The sequence below is a fragment of the Patiria miniata genome, unplaced genomic scaffold, assembly GCF_015706575.1.
Source record: "Patiria miniata isolate m_02_andy unplaced genomic scaffold, ASM1570657v1 HiC_scaffold_23, whole genome shotgun sequence".
NCBI classification, from domain to species: domain Eukaryota; kingdom Metazoa; phylum Echinodermata; class Asteroidea; order Valvatida; family Asterinidae; genus Patiria; species Patiria miniata.
Genome location: NW_024037062.1, coordinates 7,235,596 through 7,260,354, shown reverse-complemented (window position 1 = coordinate 7,260,354; position 24,759 = coordinate 7,235,596). Strand labels below are relative to the sequence as shown.

Here is a 24,759-nt window from a genome sequence, read left to right as displayed (position 1 = left end):
AGTACAAAGCTTGAGCAAGTCGAAGTAGAAGACTTCAAATAACTAGGGTCATGGGTGGCTAGCACCGGAAAAGATGTCAAAGTTGGGAAAGCTGCAGCTTGGAGAGCTTGTAACAGCCTAGGTAAGATCTGGAAGTCAGCTCTACCTTAGAAATCAAACTGCGGGTCTTCAGTGCAACAGTGGAATCTGTGCTGACATACGGTTGTGAAGCTTGGACAGTCACCTCCAACATCGCTAAAGAGCTTGATGGCTGCTACATCCGTATGCTCAGGAAGGTGCTCAACATCCACTGGAAACAACACATCACAAACAAGGAGCTGTATGGAGACCTTCCAAAACTAACCGACATAATTCGCAAAAGAAGAACACGCCTCGTTGGTCACTGCTACAGGAGCAAGAACGAACCCGTAGCAAAGCTGATACAATGTAGTTTAGAAACCGAAACACGGCTGCAGGAGCAAAGGTCGACCTTCCACCACATACATCGACATACTGAAACAGGACACAGGGCTTGAAGCATCAGATCTGGGGACTGCCATGCAGGACAGGAGACTCTGGTGCACTGTCGTGACTCGGAAAGACTACCCGATATAAGTAGGTACATGTACATCTCGGGTGTATTTTGTTTTCATGAAGTGCTGGGCACCCTGTAAAACTGGAAATACATAGCAACCCAATTAGGTAAAAATTTAATTAGTACAAAAACACACACAACTATTTCAACAACGGAAAAGAAAGCGTTGGTAGGCCTACCATATTCTTCACCGCAGATTTAAGACAGACAACACAGTATTAATGTGTCAATAGATGTCTAATAAGGGACCTGGTTTATTGTTTATACTATCGCAACTCAAATAAAGCACATATGGCATTACATGTCATATCAGTCGGTTCTACACAAAGCAAACACAGTGGAAAGTTTTAGCAAAATCTAACTTCAGATATGTAGCCATGCCAACACGATACTCTGATTTTTATAAGCCTGAACTATGACCCCCAGCATAGTACCCCGGCTTCTTTCCTGTATATTGAACACAAAGTAAGTGGAGTGCCTGTCTACTGGGAAAAGGTTTGATTTCAAAACAGGTCTCGGTAAAATGTCGTCGATACCAAAAACATTTTGAGGAACACACTTGATTTGAATTGGAGTACGATTCGAACCAACTGGAGAAAACAAGAAGGATTTCATGAAAACAAATTTTCCAGGAAGTTTCAAAGTATCGAGCAGACATGTTTTGAGGTAAGTGAAGTTAGTTGCCACAAAACCACCACTAGCCTCACGAGACTGTAACATCATAACTTTCCCCTGTGTTCAAAAAATCCACAACCTAGTGTAAAAAAAGGTCCGGGATTTACAAACCTTTTTTTTTTAAACTCAACTGCAGGAAAGAAAACATAAGTTCAATTTGGCCTAATTATGGATTGCATTAAATTTTAAATACAAAACAATGGGGGGATTTGAGATCAAACGAAAAATTCCACAGTTTCAGTTTTTTTCGTCAGCTTAAAAGGCATTTACAACAAAGAGATACCTTTGATAATGCTTTGTCCATAAAGTATTTCAACTTTATAATTAAGCACGGAATGTCACGGCAAAATAACTGTGATTATTTTTGTTTAGAATCTGCTTGGAAATTACGCCAACTTCTGTCTTTTGTCATTGCTTTCTCTTATATTTTTTTTTTTTAAAGAAATGTACAAGTATTAAATATCATAAAATTGTTGGCAAATTATTTTGGTTATGATCACAAATAACAGTTCCAAACTGGACTTATTCCGTGCTTGTTCAAGAATTGTGTTTTTCTTTTTCTCCTTTAATAACAACAACAGCTAAACAGACATGAGCTCAATCGGAACTTTGAGCTAAAACATTAATGTTAAACATGAAGTGGGCTCCAAAATGGCATCGTGACAACCACGGTGGCAGATCCTTACCATTTTCACGAACTACCCATGTACACATGCAAGTCTGATCATGATTGGATAGTGCTCTTAACCAAGTTTGAACATGTCCAATCATGTGAACTGTTACAAAAGACTGACAGTCTTCAGATGGATATTGACCAATCAGATACGATTGTGTCAGCTCTCATGTGATTGGCTGAATAAAAAACAAAATTCAAGATTTAAACCAATCATTATACATTACACATATGTGAGTTTGTGCTATTTAGTTAATCATTTTGATTGGTCCGTTATCTTCATGTACGCATAATTAAGTTAAAATCCCAACCAATCATTTACAGTTTCACATAACGGTATGAGCTGTTCATGTCCAGGATGTTCGATCATTCACCCATGCTTCACTGCCAAATTTTTCCCGTACTTACACCAGACCACAAAAACGTAAAGTAACAACAGAAATTTAATTATTTTTTTTTAAAGCCAGATGCACTGTTTTATTTGGAAAATGCCGGATGTAAAACAAGATTCAAACTTATTCAGTGTAAAACAAGTTGTTCTATTAAAATAGGACTCATGCTATGGTTCACATATAAAGTTAACATATGTTAACCATAAACATTATAGTTAACATATGTTAACCATGAACACTGTCTGCTTTAACATGTAGTCGAACTTCAGCAAGTTCTGAAGTTTCAAAATCAACACCCCTAACTTTTCTCCACCAGAATTATCGCTGATCATGCTTACAACTGGCAGAAGTTTACCAACAAAACCAGTGCAATTGGCTTGACTTTTCTTCATTTACGAGACAGTGTATCTATAAACAAGTATAAACGAAACAGAAAATACGTCTGGTCATCTTAGAAAGTGTGACAAAAAACAGGTTACTGGTGTTAACACGTCTGTGTGTGTATGCCATCGTTGCTAGTTTGAAGTATCTAAAACAGACTACAAACTTGCAGGTGTACAAAAAAGTCTGTTTTTTTTCTTGGTTGGTTGAAAGCTGTACACAACTGGTTAGGAAACCAGCAGTAACCTTCCAACCTTAACAAGATGTTGCCACACAATCACGTTAACACGTACACAGAATCAAGGCTTTAAAGTGCAACTATCTCATAAATAATATGTCGACCGACGAATCTCTGTAAACAATAAGCGTCCTCTTCACAAGCAACCCGAACGAGGTGGAACCTCACGCTGCACATAAACAGACACAGTAATACCTAACAAAATCACTTCCCTTTTTTTCTTCCTTTTTTTTTTTTTTTTTTTTACAAAATTTAGTGTTCATCGTACTAGCCCCCAAATACGTCTCACTTTGTGTGTCATTAATAACACAGAAGTCTTTACTATTGTCTCAATAGCAAAATGGTTCCCTGGAAACTTGGTTATGATCAATGTCCCAAGAAATACGTCAATAGCGAGATTTCTAAAGTGAAAGTGTTAACCTGACAATGCGAAAAAGTTTGATCAGGCTATAACTTGTTGCAGAACTTTCAACCGGATCATAACTTCCTCAAACCCCTCCAAAATATCCTTCCCTGCCCCGTTTTTGATAAAAAAAATCTCCCATAGCTAGAACACCCCATGACATCCATATCTGAATGTACAAAACTCTTTCCCATATTTTCGTCGATTTTTGCCAGTATGAACGCATACAAATTTTGCCACAAATTTACGTTTTTGATATTTTTCCCCTTGCAGCCATCTGACATCCTGCCTCCGAAAAAATCCTTTTTCTTTTAATATTAATTATCCCGCCCACCCCAAATACATGTACAAGACATACCCTCCCCTACCCCTCCCCCCCAAACCACCCTCACTCCTCTCTCAACCAAAAAAAAATAATAATAATAATAATAATAATAAAAATCTTAGGAAGGCAAAGATCACGCAACAGAATAGTTGCGAGACCTTCACATCCACTTACTGTATACTGTATTCAAAGAAATTGCTACACAATCAATTTCCTAAGCACCAGAAATGTTTCATTTGAGAAAAAAAAAATTGCAGATTCTGAACCGAAAACAAAAACAAAAAAAGGTTTCGACATATTTAAAGATAACTCAAGGATTAATTTTATTGTTTCCTTTTTGGGTGAAATTTTGAACTTTAAACCTAACTTCCCCCAACTCCACCGAAATCCATCCCCTGATTTTTTGGTGGATTTGGGGGACTTGGTCCTGCAGGCCTGGTGTGACTAAATTTGATTGAGTATGATGGGCTTGGGCCTGGAGGCAAAGCATGCATTGGAAACTAGTGATTGATGAAATTTGGTGGACTTAAACCGGTACTTCATAAAAGCCAGTAGGGAGTTAGGGTTAACCCTTCCACAACTGGGCAAGCTTTGTATCTTTTCGTGTTTATCCTCAATAATGTGAACTTGTAAATTTTAATAATAAGAATTTATTCAAGAAATCAGATTTCAAAATAAAAATATTGTAACCTTACCATTTGCTCGGAATTTTAAGTTGGGAAATTTTAATCACAAGAAAATTGTGGTATGACAAAATAAAACATCTTTTTGCCCTTGCTTTTAAAGCCTGGAGCAGATCTTCTCAGATCTTCATTTACAGAAAACGTGTTCACTTCTTTAACAGCTACCCAAAAACTGAAGAAAAAACGATGCTCCCATTTCAAAATTTTGGGGTTTGGGTTTTGCACAAGCAACTACAATTTAGTCAGCATTTTTCATAATCTAAAATTTACATTCCAAAACCAGTCCAGATTATACACGAAATGTTCTGAAAAAAACAAAAAAACAACTAGTTATAGAAAGGTCGGGAGTGGTTGTTGATATAAAAAACAGACATTTTTTAGTGGAAAAAAAATGATTATGAAATTGTAAGTAGTGCTCAACCATTAAAAAAAAAATGGTGAAAAAAAAGGACTTACAGAAAATATAAACAGATCTGCATGCAATTCTGAATGCGGATGAACAACAAGGAAATCTCTGATGAAACCGCGTCAACAAGTAGGATTATTACATATAGACGCTTGTCTTTTGCATTTAGAAAAATAGGGTTTTTGAAAAACAAAACGGGCTTTTAATAATGACGCCATATGCACAAACTGGTTCTGACAAACTGCTGATTTTGGCAATTTTAGACATCGCTGCTTAAGGCCTTTTCACACTAGAGCCTCTAAACTCGGGATGTATTCGACCCGGGTTGACTCGACCTGGGTTGAACTTGACCCCGGTTGAACTTGACCCGGGTTGAATTCGACCCGGGTTGAATTCCACCCGGGTTGAACTCGACCCAGGTTGAACTCGATCAAGGTTGAACTCAACCCCGGGCCTTGGGTCCCCAAATTGACTTTTTAATTTTCAACCCCGCATCGTTTCACACTTGTTTCGTGCAAACCAAGCTTATTTCACTTGGTTACTACTGTTTTGAACCCTGGCGAGAGTTTCAACCTGGGTCGAAAATCCCAACCCTGTTCTGGAGCAGGGTTGAGTTCAACCCGGGGCAAAATCAATCTCAGGGTTGATGTAGGGCTGAAAAATGTCAAGTGTGAAAGCCACATGTTTGCAACCTCGCGCCAAGATTTGTCTAGTGTAAAAAAAGCCTTTTGAGATCAAACTACAGAGGCAAAAATTCAAACGTCACCTTATTAAGTCCCCCAAAATGTAAAAATGTATAAATAAACAAATTGTCATGGCAAAGATTTCCGATCTACTTAGGAAACAATATGTCATTTTATGCCATGTTCTCATGCACAAATCACCAGTGTTTGCCGAACATGCGTCTTGTATAAATATTTTGCAGGTAAATCCATCGATAATACTATACTGGATAAAGAAGGCACTGGTTTTTTTTATGCGTTTAACTTACGGTCAATTTGGTAATTCAAAATAAAAAACAAATATTACACTTAACAGAGCAATTTTATATTGTTCAATCCATACTGTGTTGATGGTTTTAATGTTGAAATTGTGTAGAATAGTCGCTAGAAAAAATGGGGGTAAAAAACAAACTAGGGGTGCTTTCAGAATTGCATACAACAAAAACGACTTCACAGCACAGAATTTTTTCGGTAATTTTTATCCGTTGGTTTGGGCGGAGACCGGAAACGAACACATTTTTTCAACGCTATTTTCATCATCGAGTCTCTGTATTTTTTTTTAATTACCGCACTGTACAGCACAATAAAATAGACTGTGCACGTCGAGATAATATAGTATACTTTGTTAGTGTTCAGCTGCTACAAATGTACATTCCTTCCCAGGATTATAAAATTACACACAAAATCACGTCGTTTCTACAATTTGCTGTTGCCATCAAACTGTTCCTTTCTATAATTCAATGGTGCAATAAACTGTCTTGAAAAACTATTAATGAGTAGATAATAAATTGTTTTGCACAGCTTATAAATTTTTACATTTGCCCCCCCCCCCCGTTTGATTCCAGTCTCCGCCCACTGAACCAATCAATCAACACCAATCACTACCCTCAGTCTAGAAGTTTTGCGAAACCCCGTTTTCATTTCGACTTTGTCTCCAGCCCATGATTTGCCTGACTCTTGTTGAAATCAAACACAACGGAGCCGGAAACTGAAGTCGGGGACAAAGTCGAGGTTTCGTAAATCCCCTATGTACTAAACCTTAGCGTTGTGGGTTGTAACCACGCCCAGGACCACCTCCTTTGTTGATCCCGCCTCCCATGCCGCCTCTGGGACCGCCTCTTCCAGAGGCTCCGCCCCTTGGGGGACCCCCGCTACCGGGCCTCTTGGTCTTCTTTTCTTCCACGTTCAGACGGTGCTCGCCGCGAAGCAGGATGGGCTGAGGAAAAAAGGTTTAAATATGTATAATTATACTGCAAACGAAAAAACAAATTAAAAACTCCCGACAAGTCATAAAGACAAGTCAAAGGGGGATAAATGTCGAAAAGAGTTTCCTTGATGGGTTCATTGTCTGATAGCAACTCTGCAATACTTGGGCGAACCTTACAGGCAGTGTTGTAGCCGAGACAGAGATCAAGGCTTCGAGACCGAGACCACGACCAAGACCAGCTCTTTCAAGACCTAGACTTTCGAGACCGAGACCAAGAATTCCAAGAACGAGACTTTTGCAGGTGGGGACCAAGCATGAATATAAATGTATAATGTTGAATAAAGCCCTATGTAGATGGTGCATTTTGTTGTGGTCTCGACAGGTCTCGTGGGTAAAACCCCAGACCTTGGCATCCGAGACAAAGACACAGACCGAGACCAGCACTTTCAAGACCAGCCCCCCCGAGACCAAAATTCATGATAGGAGACCGAGACCGCAAAAAAAAAAAGGTCTTGAGAGGGCCATTAAACAAGGGTACTTTGGTGCCTTTTTGGTTTTTATGTTAATATGTGAATTTCCATATTCATCAGCAAACATGTGATGTCCTTTTCAGTAGAAACCTCACTGTAACAGCTATTTCAGCATCAAAAGTTGCCAGACTTTTGGACATTTCGCTGTCGTAAATTTTCTTTTCTGTAGTGATTCGTTGTTGTTGCAATATATGACAAAAGCCAATGGAGCAAACTTTTCTCAAAAATGTTTTTAATGAGCAAATTTCTGGGTTCACAGTTTGAACAGAAAACCCCCTTTAGCTGAATGGTGTCTTCCTAAAATGACATCACAGCAACGGTGCCCTTAATTGTCAGGAAAAGCATGGACAATTTTTAATTTTGAAAAAAAGTGCACTTTTCGAATAAACTTAACTTAAAGGGAATATACAACATTTGCAAACATCGAAAAATAAAATTACCAAGTTTTTACGAAATACCTTAATAGGATGTTGGTAAATGACAGTCTAAAGCATCCTGTAAAATTATGGCACCTGGTATACTGTCATTTTCAAGAAAAGTGGTATTTTTGTATCAATTTCCAACGCTGATCGGCCGATCAGCGTTGGAAACAACTGGCTTTTTTTCAAATACTGGCCCCAATTGACCATTGCACTTGTTTGCAATCGATTGCAAATCTATGAACGGGTACGAGCCAGCTAGACTGGTTCCCTGACCTTACAATTCCCCAATGTATGTAAACTGCTCTGTTTCTTCTTATATGGAGTCAGGGAACCAGACTACAGGAAAATGATCGTTTTTCTTGGTTTTTATAGCATTTTCGAACCCAAAACCTCCAAAAAGTCAGTGTAACTATATTTGCTTTATATTTCCAACCCCCCAATTCCATCCATTTCTGAAAATTACAGCAAAAGCAAATGATGTATATTCCCTTTAAAAGGGATGTCAAATAATGTTCATACATGTAAGAGGAGTAAAAAGTTGTACAAAATTTGTTTCCAAGTAAAATTCATTTTTGGTCACTTTAAATAACAGTGCACTTTACAAAACTTTAATCCAAAAAAAGGGCGTCTCATAGTTTTCACTACACAGAAATGGATATTTGCCTAAAATATGTTCCAGTGAAAAGATCACATTATTGCGTCTTTTAAATTACGTGAGTTGGAAGTGGGCCTTACCCCTTTCGTCTTCTGTTTCAGGATGGTCTGAACCGGAAGGCGGTCCGAGAACACGATGAAGCCAAAGTAGGGCAGAGGTTTGGGACCAGTGTTCCTGTTGATACGCATGTCCAACACCGTGCCAAAAGCTTCAGGTAAACAAACAAAAAGATAGTTTATCAATACAGTCGGCTCCCGTTATAACGAGGTCCGATGGACTTTCACAATACTGTCGTTAAAGCCGGAACCTCGCTAAAACCGAGGATCTATTCCTTACAATGTTAACACTCAACTCCTGAGCGCCCCCTATTGTTAGTTTGTAATAATCTAGAAACGTGGTACCGCAGTCGTAAGCAAACTTCAAACCTGGTCACGCTAAAGGGAAACCGCAGTGGGGGATTAGCGACTAGACCAGCCGTCCACTGCGCCGATTATCACAGTCCCATTGAATTTATTTGAAAAGATCGGCGAGATGAAATAACGTTGGGTTGAAGTCTTTACAAAGGTACATTGATGGGTGAAGCTATAAGTGTGTTGCTTGAATTGGAAGACGGGAGCATGATACCCGTTTCGGGACAAAAGGTCTGTCGTTGACAAGCTGCAATGCCCGTAGTTTTGAAAAGATGTCGTTGTAAATGGGTTGAGAACAATGCTTTTCCTCGCATTGGGTCAGCCAAAATCGTCTTAATAGCCGAAGTCTCGTTATGTCCGTGCACGTAATAACCAAATATTTCCCCATAGTAATGTACACAAATTGATCGGGACTGGGAGAATGTGCTCGTTACATCCGGGTTATCGTTATGACCGAGCTCGTTATAACGGGAGTCGACTGTATTAGGTTTTGCCCTTCACCAACGTATAAACACTGTTTACTCGGTGTGTTATCTCCCGAGTGAAAGTTGGAGAAAAATCGCACTGGTGGGACTCGAACCCACGACCTCCTGCTTTCTAGTGCAGACGTCTTACCACTCGACCACCGAGCTTGCGAGATCGTTTGGGTAGTTAGTTATTTTCAGTGTTTAACAACAGCAACTATGTGACCATTGGCATTTTGTGAGGTGTTCTGGCAAAATGAGACAGAAGTGGCAAGAGGTCGAAATGAGGGGTTGCGGGTATTAGGAAAGGGAATAAAATTGTCCTTATAGTACTGTTTGTTGCACTTCAATCGGATATTCTGTTGATAAGTTATGGCTGTTTGTATTTCTAGCTTTTTAACGAACTTCCCTAGCAGATTTTCTCTAGTTGAACCAAAAAAAAAAAAAAAAAAAAAAACTTTAGCCTTTCTTACTTGAGAAGAATTCTCTCAGTTCCTCATCGTTGACATCCTGGGGCAGATTCCCCACGAACAGCTGATGACTGTCGGGGTTCTGCGGCGCTCGCGGCCGGTTGCCTTGCTCCGGGCCCTCCATCGGTCTCCGTCCCCCGGTAGGGCGCCCCCGCAGGTCCCGCTGACCCTCGCGGTCACGGTCTCGCCGGGGTTCCCGCTGGGGGAGTGGCTCCATGCCCCCGCCCCGGGGAGGCCCCCCAGGGTTGCTGGCTTGGGCCGAGGGTTCCGACGGCTTCTGGTTTGGGACCGGTTGAGTCTGTTTGTAAACAGCAAGAAAAAATGTTTACTAATTGCACTTTCAAAAGCAGTGATGTATACAAGTATATAAGCCAAGTAAAAAAAAAAAAGTTTGTCATCCAGTTTAATTTTTCCTGCCAGTCTCTTTTTTTCACTTTTTCTTTTAAATTCATATACTTGCAATATATTTTGCAAATTTTGTCAGCTTTTTATTTGTTTTCCAAAATTTGTTTTGCTATGTAGAAAGGGTGACAGCTCCTTTGGACAAAATGCCATGAACAATAATTTAACCAGGTTTAACCCTAGCCCTCCTCAATCCTCCAAAATCCTCCTGCCGGTTTTGAATGATTTTAGAGGATTGAGGATGAATGGCAAAGATGTATCGCTATTTTTGTGGAGGATACATTACATCAAGCCAGTAGGCCGTATCCTGCATTGGTTATGTTCAGCCATGCATAAATCATCCCTGTGTTTTTCTCTTATTTCATCCGCACTGCTTCTAAACGCCATTTGCACTGCCTCAAATCATAGAAGTAACTGGCAGAGGATTTGGCATCTCACAACTTGGACACACAGCACAAGATGCACATACGCCACACTGGCAAAACCTTTCCCTTCTGGGTCACTGTCAAATTTCCCCCAGTTTTCCCTGAGTTTTGGTGTCTTTCCCAAATTGCCTGGGTTTTCCCTGACTGGAAAACAATGGAAACTCATATTCAAGGTTTTCCATGATTTCAAAAGAGACTGGGAACCCTTACATCAGGGTTAAACTCATGAGTGCCTGTACCTCCCCAAACAACCCTGACTATACACGCCCCTGACTCTATACCCCAGCATTGTACGCTTGTATGTATTCATCAGGATATAAATACAGTGTACTACAATGTAGTACAGTTGCTCATTGGTTAATATGGCATTTGTTCAGTCTTACCTGCATGGAGGGATAGTTGGAGCTAGGAGGAGTGGAGGCAGCCGTGGGGACATTCCGAGCTTTGTCAGCCCATGACGGCACCTTGGGACCTGCAAAATCAGGATCAGATTCCATGTTAATGTTGGTTACTGTTTGGCAAAATCATTTACCCGCGGTTAAAATAGTCAGCCCACACAATACAAAGGTTGCTTCCTGCCCTACTGTGTGTGTGTGTGCGTGTGTGTGACTCATGTATAGGAGAGGCATGGCTCATTGTTGATCTTTGCCCGGTGCTATATTTAGAACACCAAACGCACACAATTCTATGTAATCATTATGTATATCCAGTCATTCCAGTTGACTGCACTGGCCCGTGTCATGGACGTTATATTGACCCTAACTCCCTAGCGTCTTTTACTAGGAACTGGACCAAGTCCATCAAAATCCATCAATCACAGTGCTTCCAATACAAAACTGTACATGACATAATTAAATCCACCACTGACGCATTGGTTGACATTCATCGACTTGCTAAAAGAGGTTGTGGAATGCTCGAAGACATTTCCGTCATTTTTCGGGTATATGTAGCCTAGGGTGTGATGAAATAAAAACGGCTATTGTTTCTGTCATGAAATGAATACAAAAGGTACTTTTGAGAGCTGTTTTTCAGGTCCTGTTTCGACCCGAACGTGCAATTTGTGTAAAAGTCGTCGTTGGGGGCAGCAAACAAAACATAGTAAATTGTGACGTAATAAACAGGACTCCCGATGCAGCGTAGTTCCAGCGAAACTTTTTGCAAATCACTCTGCGCAACGACATGACTTTGTTTATAATTACGCTGAGCGACATTTTGTATGGGCAGCCACATGCTCCATAAATTCACTTTCTATTGATTATTCAGTGTTTTGATAGTTACACATCATTTTATTTGTAGATCGGAGATCATTCTTTTGTGTTTGCCCTAACGGCCAACCATAGTAAGAAATGTCTGCGTACATCAACATCGTTCGATCGTTCACATGCACATCGCATCACGCGTGACACGCGCTATGTATGTAAAGGTGGCTGGAAATTCACGGGTGTACTTGTGCCGCTGGCCCGGCCGCTGGGACCGTAGATTTTAACACCGGTAAACGGTGTTGGAATTTCAAAATAATTCGTTGTTGATACGTGTACGGGTAGCGAACGCACAAGGCCAAGGCAAACCTATATGCCTATAATTGTGTCAGTCGATGGCTGTAATCACACCACATTTTGTTTGCAATAAATTTCCAGCTTTCCCGTCCGGGTGTCAGCATAGCTGGAGGAATAAGAATCCTCCGTAGCCATGCAGTTTGTCCGAAGGGTACCGTGCGAAAACACGAGATCGGATTTCAGCCAAATTAACGGATAGAGCGCTGATCATGCACTGTACATTTCGTACAGCAAGAGTCTTCTTTTCTCAAGAGATTTGTTGAAATTGCATGGACAAGAAATAATAGAGATATGATTTGTTAATGATTTATAGGGAAGACTGTTTTGGACCATTTGTCCATTGCCAATCTTGAAGAACCGTAGACCCGTTCAAATGTATCCTCGACCCTCCATTATCTGCGCAGCATACGCGCACGCGTTGTCACACACAAATTGAAGGTAAATGCGTAGAAAAAAGGACCGCGTAGTTTTCCTTACGTTAGTGCTGATTAATAATGTGACGGGCCTCCATTTTCCCTAGAACTTCTTTTGATCGAATGACAAATTCTCTGCCACTGGAATTTCTTGAATAAAGTCTTAATTAGGTACTGAAAATAATGATAGTGCTCGTTAAATTTCGGGACCAGTGAATTTTGTTTTCAACCGGGATCCCGAACATGTCGTGAGTCAAGAGATTTTTGTTTTATGAACGGGGCATGACTATGATTTATGAATTGTACTTTTTTTTGTAGCCACGTTTACAGGCCGAGGTTTACATGGTCTCCTGGCGTTGTTTTACGGCTTTTTTGGGGTAAACAATAAAGTTAACAATTTCAAAATTCAAGTAAATTCGTAATTATCGTTTCAGGATGTTAAAACAAGGGTTAAAATTCACAAGGAAAGAAAAGAGAAGAGGACTATTTTTTTTGTGGCGAACGTATACATAAAAAGCACCAGGCAACGCAAGGAACTTGACCGGGGCCCGCGACGCTGCTAACCGTACAACATTAGTTCTGGACACGGTCGACCACATCCACCGCCGTGATGCGTTATGCGTGCCGTACGCGTATAATTCGAAAACAACCTGACGATTTGTCGTCTCTTTGGACTGAATATTTACCAGAATAACGTTTGAGATTGTCTGTAAAACACGAAGAAAGTTGCGATAGGACTGTTGATGCTCATCTAAAAATGTTATCATGAACATAATACTTTGAGTCCTTGGATAAAACGCAGCTGTTTTTTTCACGCCGAACGTCGCAGACCTACCACTCATCAGAGCCGCGTTGCCTGGCGTTTTCAGCTGGCCAGTTGCAGTATCCGTGTTTTCGCGGGTCTCTTTTTCGGGCAGTTGGGGCTCAAATTTATACGGAAGAACAGCTCAGAGGTCACCGTGTCCTTGTTCAATATACTCATCCAAAAATTAAGCAATGGGAAGGAATATCAATCTCCTTGAGTCTTTTACAAAATGTTGATTTTTCACTGCTTGACTGCGAGTCACACGTGCTGACGGGGCGGGTTGGGCAGCAGTAAACAGTCGTTGTATAAACGAGTCCTGTTTATTACGTCACGCTTTTTCTGATTTTACGAAGAGTTCGACGACTGTTGATCTCAATAATGCACTCGCCGACCAACAAATTACTCGATGAATTTCAGTTTTATAAACATATAAACGCACATTAGAAAAGAATGGGAGTTTGTCATTATGCTATATATGGGTCTACTCTACAATATAAAAATATAAAAAACAAAACAATTTTCAGCATTCCACAACCTCTTAAACATGGCTTTTATCACAATAGCAGTACAGGAAGCTGGGCAAAATCAATCGGATACCCCTAGCACAGTTTCAGGCCATTAGGCATAAGTCCATCATACTCCATCAATATTTAGTCACGCCAGGCCTTCTGGACCAAGTCCCCCAAAATCCACCAAAATGGGGGGATGGATTTTGATGGAGTTGGGGTGGTTAGGGTTAAGTAACGCACCTTTGTGTTCCATTTATCTTTATTTTGAATCTTCATTATGCCATTTTCAAAAGTGTTTTACTGCTTCTTTGGTTTTGCTCCTAAGCAAATTTCCATATTCATGAGCAAAACTGTGATGTCACTTGAGGGGCCATTCAGAGTAGTCAATGTTAACAAATTTCGATCTTTGTTTTGACCCACCCACCCACCCCACATTTCGATTTTTAAATGTTGAATGACTATTCAATATATCCTATACACTGAAAAACAAAGCAATGCTTCAAATGAAGCAGATAGTTTTTGCGATCAATGCTTTCCCAGCTCAGGACTTTTCAATGGCTTTTTACTTAGACGGTTAGGACACAATGAACAAGTGTTGTAGGTGAGCACTTTTCCACTAGTAGGAGTATGAGTTTGAGTACTTTTCCGTGAGTATGGGTACGAGGCAACAATTTTCAAAGAGTACGAGTAGGAGTACTACAAAAGTATGAACGCGTGTTAAGTTTTGTGAAATCAATCCGAAGTTAAAGGGAAGATACAACATTTGCAAACATTGAAAAATGAAATGATCAAATTATCACGAAATACCTAACTGGATTGTTAGGCAATGACAGTCTAAAGCATCCTGCAAAATTGTGGCTCCTGGTGTGCTGACACTTTCAAGAAAATTGTATTTTTTAAAACTGTTTTTTTTTCTTCTCAAAACTGCTCCTTATTTTTCATATTCAGTTATTAGGCATTGACTTTGTAATTGATTACTAGTGAAGGGGTACAAGCCTGCTAGACTGATTCTCTGACCTTACAATTCCCCAAAGTCTATAAATTGCTTTGTTTCATCTGAAGTGGGGTCAAGGAACCAGACTACAAGAACATGACAGGTTTTCTTGGTTTTTCCAGCATCTACAAGCCCAAAAAGTGGCACAAGTCAGTTTAACAATATTTGCTATAACATACTAATCCTCCAAATCTATTTTTTCTAAAAAATTGCAGCAAAGCAAATGTTGTACATTCCCTTTAAGACCACAAGCTCTTCCTCAGACCTATCTTAGCATTTCATGAAATGGCCTCAGGAAACAAGAAATCTGTCCTTTTGGTTGGGTGTCAGATGTGATGTTATCCGCCCGAACCCCACTGCAGTAAGAACAAACGTCTTACCCTTGTCAACAGGTTCCTCCGGCTCCGGTTGCTCCTCCTCCGGTTCTTGCTCATGGTTGTCCATGGCCGGCGCCGGCGGTTGGGCAACCTCCTCGCTTATCGTCGGGGGCGACTCCTGGGTGATCTCCATGCCAACCGGATCGCTGATCTCCGCAGGCTTGGTCGGGGTCGTCTCGGGTGATTCCAGATGGGCCGTGCCATTGCTGTCACCAAAAAAAAAAAAAACCAGTTTAAATAGTACCACGACTCAAGTATGGATGTGAATCCACATTTAACTCATAACTTCCTGTACCGCCCTAAATCGCCCTATTTGAACTGCCCAAAAGCACCCAAGCACAATCTTGTAAATTGAGCAAAGCGTTCACACACAACAAATCACGGAGTCTTATTCTGGTCTTGTTCCTTAATTGAGGGGACCACATACCTGTTTAATGATAGTTATTATGGGGACCCAAGACGCTATTAGCCTATTTGAGATATGGGAGACACAATAGCAGGGCGCTGTTTGATTTGGGTAAACTCTTTTATGGGTGCGTTCGCGTAGCTCACCCGGATCGACTCAGGTTAGCCCCATGCCGATAGATTAGCTCTGTCTTCGTTCTCAGAGCTCACCTGGGTGAGCAACCACAGACCCTGCTCGTGGAGCAGAGTCAGCGGTGGAAATACGTCACACGCATGCATTGTTCATTCCAAGAAACTGGCAAAAAATATGGCGGCCGGACAGCGAAAAACTAAAGTGGACTAAAAAATAACTTTAAGTCTAACTGTTAGGTAATTATTTACGTAACAAGTATGTTAAATACGGACTAGGGGCCTGGTCGCCAATAATGTCCCTTAGCGTCCAGGCCGCTTGTCCAGTTTTAAATGTACTTGTTTAAAACAGGCCAAGCACATATTTATTCCCTTATTCCAAATACTATGAAGTTAAATCTCTAGGATGTGATAAAGCGCAGACTTGCTTCTTACCATGTTTGCTAAAAAAAGGTTCACGGAATCCTTGATCTTTCTAAAATGAAAATGGAAGGCACATCACATGAATACCAATTCTATCTTTATTTAAAATTTGAGTTACGTTTCAAGGTTTTGGAAAATTTGTGAACCGATGGATTGTTTGTTCTTTTAAACATTTTAACATGTGGAGGTATCATCCTTAGATTAAACTTCCGTGAACATTACTGGGGAAGTTTCCTGGTATCAAATGTGCTTGTTATGAAGCGCATGATCCAGCCTCAATTCCAATTTAAGGGGGATAGTTAATCTGATGATTTTTCTCACCTGACGACGGGCTGATGGGGCTCGTAGTAAGAACTGACCGTTGCATCCTGCACCGAGATGTCAGTGCTGATGGGCTGCTCAGCGGTCGCCTCCTCACCCTCAGACACTAAGAAAGAAAGAAAGCACCAGGGTTAGGGCACGTTCACCTGTGTTATGATGAGGAACTGAATTTTGTTACTTGGGTCAGGCTGATTTGAGTTATTCTTGGGCAGTGACTCGAGACAAGACTTACAAAGGCAGAGACTTGAATTGAGTCTTTGGGTCAACAAGGTCAAATCAAGGCACGTTCTTGCTCCAGTCACTGACTTTATAACGCCATCTTATTTAGGATCACAAAGTTCCAGATTTGTTTAATTAAATGTTCCGGTTTAGGGATGCTCAAGTTCTGTAATGAAAGTGCGAGGTCCAAAAAGTAGTAATTCATATAAGACCAAGATCTTGTAGTTTAGGAATATCTTTTAACAATTCCAACATGTCTCTTCAATTATAAGAATTATTTGCCTCTGAAAAAGTGTAACCCTGTACAATCGGTTACAAAAGTACAAATCAAAATGAATATAAATTGATAACACGACCATTTGACTAGATGAAATGTGAAATATCAAATGCAGGATTTGACAATTCAAATAACACACTAACAATTTTAATAAAACACTAAACCCTTTAGTCTGCATTATATAACACCAAAGTAAATCCTTGTCATTGGATTGGAGGATTGTAGGTCACGCGGCATTCATTAATCGAACCATTGCACGGCCTACGTCATAACCGTGCATTTTTGGTTTCATTCAGCGTGCATTTTCGTCCCATCCCTTTTGATCTATTGCACGCTGCGCATACGCTAAGACACGCAGTGGCCCAGCGCTATACGATCTTTGTGCTATTTAGACTTTATCATGCTTTTTAAATAGCAATACAAAACTTGTCTTTCAAGTTGATGCAGTTGAAAACTTTGTTTGCATTGTTTTAAAAACTTACACTGTTTATTGTCAATGATTTTAAGCTGAAACAATGTAGTGGATATGATACAATTTTTGGAGTTTTGTTTGTTCTTAAAGTTTTATCCTCCAATCGAATGACAAAGATCTACTTGGATGTTATACAAAACAAATAATGAATGTTTTGCATTCGTGCAATGGTGAGAATATTTTCATTCGTTGAAAGATGGAGTGTTCCATTCAACTCGGCTTCACCTCGTTGAATGGAGCATTCTATCTTTCAACTCATGAAAATATTCCCACCATAGCGCTCATAAACATTCGTTATTTGTATGATAGTCCTAGAAAAGCACAGTTGATGACAGTAACGTCTGCTCAGACTCACCACTGCCGCATCCGTCATTCTCCGGCTCCGAGTCGGTGTCGTTGAAGACCTCGTCCTGGTAACGGAAGATGTCATTGCGTACGTAGTACTTCTTAGCAGACTGAGGCGCCAGCACAAAGGTCTGCATGAAGCGACGCATCGGCTCTCCGTTGTTGGACAACTCTCCAGTCACCTGTTCATAGCAAGAGATAAGTATAAGAACAGTATAAGAAAGGCTTTCCTATCACTTGCATTTTCATGTTTTTCTTTTTAGCAAAAGGCAAAATTTTCTGGCCAACTTCTGGTACACAGCCAAACGCCACAAAACCTGATTCGCTAGAGTCATTTCAACAGTATTTGTACGATATGTCTTGCTGAAACCTTGTATGTTTCAATACTCTGGGGTGTGCACTGGAGTGTAAAATGTACAACAATAGACCTTGATCTTGCTGCCCCATTTCAGTCATGTTCCCTGTATCCAATAACAGTACTGAATGAGTCTGAAGGGTTAAGGGACAATCTTACCTGGACCACCACCCCTTCTCCCAGCGTAGTGTGACTATTCCCGTGCCTGATCTTAGCATGACAGTCACAGAAGTTGAGGGACCCCCCACCCCGAGTCTGAAGGGTTAAGAGACCTACTCTTACCTGGACCACCACCCCTTCTCCCAGCGTAGTGTGGCTATCGACCTGCCTGATCTTAGCATGACAGTCACGGAAGTTGAGGGACCCCAACCCTCCCCCTCCACCCTCCCCCTCCACCCTCCCCCCACCCCCGAGTCTGAAGGGTTAAGAGACCTAATCTTACCTGGACCACCACCCCTTCTCCCAGCGTAGCGTGGCTATCCACCTGCCTGATCTTAGCATGACAGTCACGGAAGTTGAGGGACAAGATCTTCTCATTGATGTCCTACAGAAAACAGAATCAACGTCAACATGACACAAAACCCCAACAACTATTTGTACCTAACAAAGCAAATACAATTTCTACATCCCTTGTAAATATTGCTACATGTTTAGTGTTTTTTTTGTAATGAATGGTTAAAACTGTTTTTATGGGCTCCGTGCACATATACCCTCTCAACGGTAAGACAGGGAGAGTTGGGGAGACCACCGAGAGAGACCATTGACCGCATCGCCGACGATGTCTGACAATCACGCAAAGACACTATGGCTTTGTGCCCATAAGGATCAAATCAGTCCTGAGTACTCTGCGCTGTACCCGCGTGAACAAGTGGTCTAAAAGCGCCTTCTCTTGTTTGTGCCCAGAGCCCATTTGTTAAATATAAACAGTAGAATACATTTAAAGCCTTATGCCTTTGGTATTTTTGCTAGTTTGGCAAATTATTTGCGTCTGGTCAAAAGGATAAACGGTTCATGTTGTGCATCGGGTCGGGTTGACCAGGCCAAACTGACCTGAAACATTACAGATGTAAACCGAATATGAACCAAAACCGATCTGAACTCCCCTAATCCGACCCTACAAGACAAAAATTCAAGCAAAACCGACCTGAACCCAAACCAACTTGACTAAAACTCGATATCTGGTTTGGGAAACTGTGTCCACTATTTGTGCCTAAACTTTCCAGCGCCGAGTGAAAACCATCGTCTCTCAGTAACAGCATCATACTGTACGGTACAGTACAGAATCGTAACGTGACTGATTGGTGGGCCTACACATTATAGACTGTGCGTGATAGACCGCAAACCGTATGCACATTCACGCAGTGGGCTGACATTGGTCGTACGGGCACAGTAACTCTAGTGACATGTACAGTAAACTCCGGCTAAACTGACATCGTACAACTCTTCAAATCGCTCAAGTCTACTGCTGCAGTCAATGCGTGCGTGGTATATACCGGACCATGCACGCATTTAATTCGTTACTGTGCACGTACATATGTATCGTGGTCTCCACTATCAATACCCCAAACGTGATGATACAATTCGAGGATTAATTTGCTGGATTCAACTCGAGCATTAAGGACATAATCCAGGGTAAATCGAAGCCAATTAGTGCAATGAATCATGTGTGCAAAAGACCATTCATGTAAGTCGGGCAAAATGACGACTTACAGCAGATATCGGCATTCGCATAAGTCGTCACAAAGTCTCGGGTCCCGAGAGTGCCGACTTAGCCGGAGTTTACTATACAATAATATTGTATTGCTGGAATTTTTGAATGTTTCCGTTATTTCGGTTAATTTCAGTTTATGCACAAGGGTGACCCTGGGTGACTCTGAGTGACCTTTCTCATTTAAGAAAAACAAACACAGATAGACGGCTTCCTTTCACTATTTGCTAGTAATAAGATGTGCTTGATTCCACTATAGTACAGACAACTTACCATCTGACCATAGACAGGCTCCTCAGGATTACCATCAGGGTCCACACCACCATGCACAAACGACGAGTTATTCAAATAAAACCTGGCCAGAAAAAAAAAAACAAATACATGCAAATTATTCACAAAAATGTGGCTAATATTCAAAAAACGGCAATACAGATAAAGGTCTTGTAGAACTTTTACCGCCAGAATTTGCTGCAAATACACAAAATGGTAAGCGAGAATTGGTTTCAGATGAATAAGCCTACATCTTGTAACGTCGACTGTGATTGGTCAGTCTCCCTTCAGGGGTTAGCAATGGCATTTGCATATTGTCATAAAAACGTCAATTTTTATAAAGAGACATTTTTTTCCCTTATCACGGTCTTCAGCACAATTTCAGCAGTTCATCCAAAAGTGGTCTGTTCACAATTAAATTATCTGTATTCAAATATCTCAAAAGCTCATATTTCTCTTCAAGAATACAATATGAACCATGTGAACTATCTTACTGCATTTTCGTAACCTTGCTAAATTTATACAACTGAGAGCAACAATGGTAGGAACTTGCTGCACATACGTAAATCTTAAACATAAACATTTTGGCGATTTCAGGACAATGTGCCCCTTTAACTTTCCCATGGCTTCAAACATTAGAAAGTTTGACTTTAATTTTTTTGTTTATAAAGAACAAGAAAATCAAATGCAAAAACTGCCAGAAAAAGTCTGGGGAAAATGTTTGGACAGACTGATGCATACATGTTCTAGAAAATCAACAGGTGTTGGGAAAAAAGGAAACAAAGACAAAGAACATATAATGAAATTATAATGAAATTATGAACTGTAATGTGTAAAGATGAGGATACACTATAAACAAAGTGTCTAATTGGGTGGGGCGTACGTGTGCAACATAAGGCTCATGTTCCGGTTGCTACAAACCGTTTCCTTTCGTTTCCCACAACCACAAAATCACCCATTTCCCCCGCTTGACTCCCGTAAGACCCATCAACGGTGAGTCAGCCAAAGTTTGGGGTATTGAAAAGGGGCGAAGAAAGTCAATGACTCGGAACTGTCGCACACTAGGGTTCTTAAACGTCCGGGGGACTGGCAAGTCTTGAAGATTGCAACCAGTTTACAGCAAACACAAACCGAGCGCGAGACTTTTCATTGAAACTTGAAAGACACTAGACAGCAGTGTTTTTGGACAGAATATCTCGCCTTCAAAAAGTAATTTTTGAAAACAAATTGAAAAGTAATTGCACAACTTGAATGAACAAAATGTGGAAACAAATGCAATTCGCCTAGAACATGATACTAAATTTACGTTTCATGTTATTTTTCTGTGTTCAATTTGCAGTTTATGCAAAGTGAAACTACTTTGTCCACTTTGCTTGCACAGAAAGTATTACTACACCGCATAAATATTCATGAGAGCTGAATTTTGATTGGGCCATTCACCATCATGTCAGATAGTTTTGCTATTTAACCACTTTATGCCAGAATTATTTTGCTGAAAATTTTTCACAAAAGCAAATTTTCCAGCCAACTTCTGATATACAGAGTCATTTCAACAGTATTTGTACAATATTTCTTGCCAAAACCTCACATGTTTCAATACTCCGGGGTGTGCACTGGAGTGTAAATTGTACCACAATAGGCCGTGCACAGTGGCAAATTCAAGATCAACACACTGTCTGCCTCCACAGACTTTGTGTGTGTGTACAAAAGGCACGAAGGATTATAGCTTGGTTAGACGTCACACGGAGGCGAGTCAAGGCAATCTTGAGGTCTTAATCCCTCAGCTGTGCCTTTGTATAAAAGCAACCAATGCGTGTTATCACGTCCTCAGACGCGAACTGGTTAACAAGCGCGCATGCATGAGGACTCTCACACAGCAAATATACATTTTATATACGCAGCACAGTCAACTATAGTCGTGAACTATCGCACCAGTGTAGTGCGCATGGGCTAACATCGCCAAAGCTACATCAAGTACATGAAAAGATGGCACCACGAGGAATGTTTGGCTGAGATAACAGATGCATAACTTGACAAAACTTTGGTGAAAAGCAAAAGTGAAACAAATATAATGATTTTTGGATTCACCTCGGAAAGTAGTTTGTCAACTTCCAATACCTAAGGGAGCTAGTATCAACTATCCACCCTTTAACCATGTTATATTTGTATACTATGGACCTTCAATATGTCTTGAAATACATCTATACCCAAAATGTATTTGCTCAGGAAAATAAGACAACTTTCAGATACTAACATTTTTTTGGAGTTATACTTTGATTTCAAATGATCGATGAACAACATTATTCCTAGGTAAATGTCGTAGTAGTACACGTTTTGGGCCACAGGGCCGATCGATGTCCATGTCCCCCAAATCATCGAAAAATAAAATAAACCCATGATGTACAATTGAACATGAAAACACAAAGAAACAAAGAGTTATATTTCCAAACCTGTGTAAGTGCTCGGGCCCTCGGTTCAACAGCGTGTAATACTGACGCACGAACTCTCGGCCGACGGACTCGGGACTGACCACGGCGTTGTTTCCTGCGATATTGGCGTCGGACGTGTTGGGCGCTGCAGTTCTCTGCGCACCGGCCGGCGCAGCTGAGGGCGCAGACTGAGGGTTGGTGGCCATTACCATGACTGTCCAACTATGGGGCGCCAAAAAGACAAAACACAAAAAAGTGAAATTGAGGTAAGTTGAAAAATTTCGCTATTGAAGTTTTTTTGCCAGCTGATTGTCCTGACTGACTGAGTACAGGTTGGAGAGGGCCTCCAGGAACTTCACAGCTGATCTACATGTGCTGCATTGCCCTATAAAGTCTTAAAATGAGACAAGTTTATCAACTTGCAAAACCCTGGAGGATTTCAGGCGATTGAAGCTGAATGGCAAACAAAATTTGTCAGTTGATTTTGGAGGATGATTGTGTCAAGGTCCTAGGCTGTATCTTGTGTTGTTTATGCTTTGCCAAGCTTTAACCCTAACAACCCTGAGCCCATCAAGCTCCAACAGCGGGTTTTGCTTGATTTTGGCAGGGTTGGTACCGAACACTGGCCAGTTGGTGTTGGACTTTGATTGACTGGGTACCAAAGGCCCAGGGAGACCCTGTTGCATTTTGTGAGGTTCGGGGCAGAAGGGCATGAGATTTGTGAACACGTTGGAGTTCACTGGCATTTCTTCGTGAAAATGCTCACCCACGGTCCTCAGCACAGCTTGTGGTCAAATGTGCATGTACATATTGCTTTATTTTGTTAGGTTTGGTACCATCCCTATCCAATCACTCGACAATGCATAGGCCCATCCATACCAAGTCAATCATACTCCAACAGTTGGAGTTTGGCAGGTTTAGTACTGTTCCCCGTACAAGGCCTGTTGGAGTTTGGCAGTTTTGGTACCAGTGCTTACAGACCTGTATGCAGCTGTTGAAATTTGTTAGGTTTGGTATACTTTCTAGTGCAAGAGCCTAGGGGGTTAGGGTTAATTTAGGTCTAGATTATACTTGAAATCATCCACACTGCTTCTGGATATCATCAACACTGCCTCAAGGTATTAACGGTGATTTTTGGAGGATTTTGCAGGATTGATGCAGTGGTCACCCTCCAATGAACACATTCAAGAAATATGGGGGGCATTTTGGAGGATTGAGGCAGTATCCAATGTTTACCTAGTGGCAGTTTGAGGAAGAAATGAGGATGGCATCCCATCAAAAAGGCCTAAAGAGTTAGGGTTTGCTTAAGGCATTTTTGCTAGGAAGTAACCTGATCCTGCAAAATCCTGCAACTGTGCCCATGTAAAAATTGTATACAGCCTTAATCCTCCAAAATCATCCATTATTTCTTAGATGTGGTCCTTGGAGGGGTGACCACTGCCTCAATCCTGCAAAATCCCCTAGCAATCACTGTCAATATGTTGAGGCACAGCCAGTGACATCCTAGAGCTTGCTGAGGATTTCACATATAATAATCTAGGCCTAAATCTATGCACGACTGAGCATAAACAACACAAGGTCCGGCCAAGACCTTGACACAGTGCATCCTCCAAACTCAGCCACACATTTTTGCCATTATAACAGCCTCAATTCTGCAAATTCCTCAATTTTGCAAAGAGGATTATGGAGGATTGGGGAGGTTAGGGTTAAAGAGAATGTGCATAGCACTGGGAAGCTCCACATGAGAATCGATTCGGAACTGTGAAACAAAACATTGAAGAAGTTAATTTTTAGTTCTGTGGGAATCAATGTTTCGACACTTTGGAACACACTTTACATAGGCCATCAGCCTGGTGGTTTGGCAAGTATCAAATCGGGGCATAAATGATTATAGTGCGCATGCGCAAGGTATACCGCCCCCAGAGTGGTAACAAGCATTTTGATGGACATTTTGAAAAAAAGGGTGATAACACCCAAAAAGCTGCCACCGATGCAATGCTATCACATATTTTCCAACTCTGGAGGTGTATACCTTGCCAAAAATCGCTATGACGATTATTCCCCTCATTTGATACCGGTGGCCAAAATTTTGGACCGAGGCTGATGGCCTAACACAGTAAATTAACAATGTAAATTAACATGGTTTTTTAACTGATAAATTGGGAATCAGACTCAGAAATAATCCAAAAATACAATGTACATGTATGTACAATGTATGAAGTTACACACTCATTCTTTCAAGCCAATATAAAGTTTACATGTAGACAAATGAATTCCACAATTCGTAGAAGTGTA

The 24,759-nt window shown here is 40.9% G+C and overlaps 1 protein-coding gene across 1 annotated transcript in view; it reads right to left on the bottom strand.

Annotated features, from left to right (window-relative positions):
* Positions 1-792: 792 nt before the first annotated feature.
* Positions 793-24,759, bottom strand: part of LOC119731334 (ras GTPase-activating protein-binding protein 1-like) — a 31,122-nt gene continuing 7,155 nt past the window's right edge. The window contains exons 2-11 of the mRNA XM_038204494.1: positions 22,486-22,686; positions 20,039-20,120; positions 18,500-18,601; positions 17,713-17,884; positions 16,390-16,495; positions 15,115-15,317; positions 10,841-10,929; positions 9,634-9,928; positions 8,367-8,494; positions 793-6,688 (exon numbers count right to left, since the gene is read on the bottom strand). Of these exons, the coding sequence (XP_038060422.1) occupies positions 6,512-6,688; positions 8,367-8,494; positions 9,634-9,928; positions 10,841-10,929; positions 15,115-15,317; positions 16,390-16,495; positions 17,713-17,884; positions 18,500-18,601; positions 20,039-20,120; positions 22,486-22,676 (1,545 nt within the window). The 5' untranslated portion in view covers positions 22,677-22,686 and the 3' untranslated portion in view covers positions 793-6,511. The remainder of the gene's footprint in view (positions 6,689-8,366; positions 8,495-9,633; positions 9,929-10,840; positions 10,930-15,114; positions 15,318-16,389; positions 16,496-17,712; positions 17,885-18,499; positions 18,602-20,038; positions 20,121-22,485; positions 22,687-24,759) is intronic.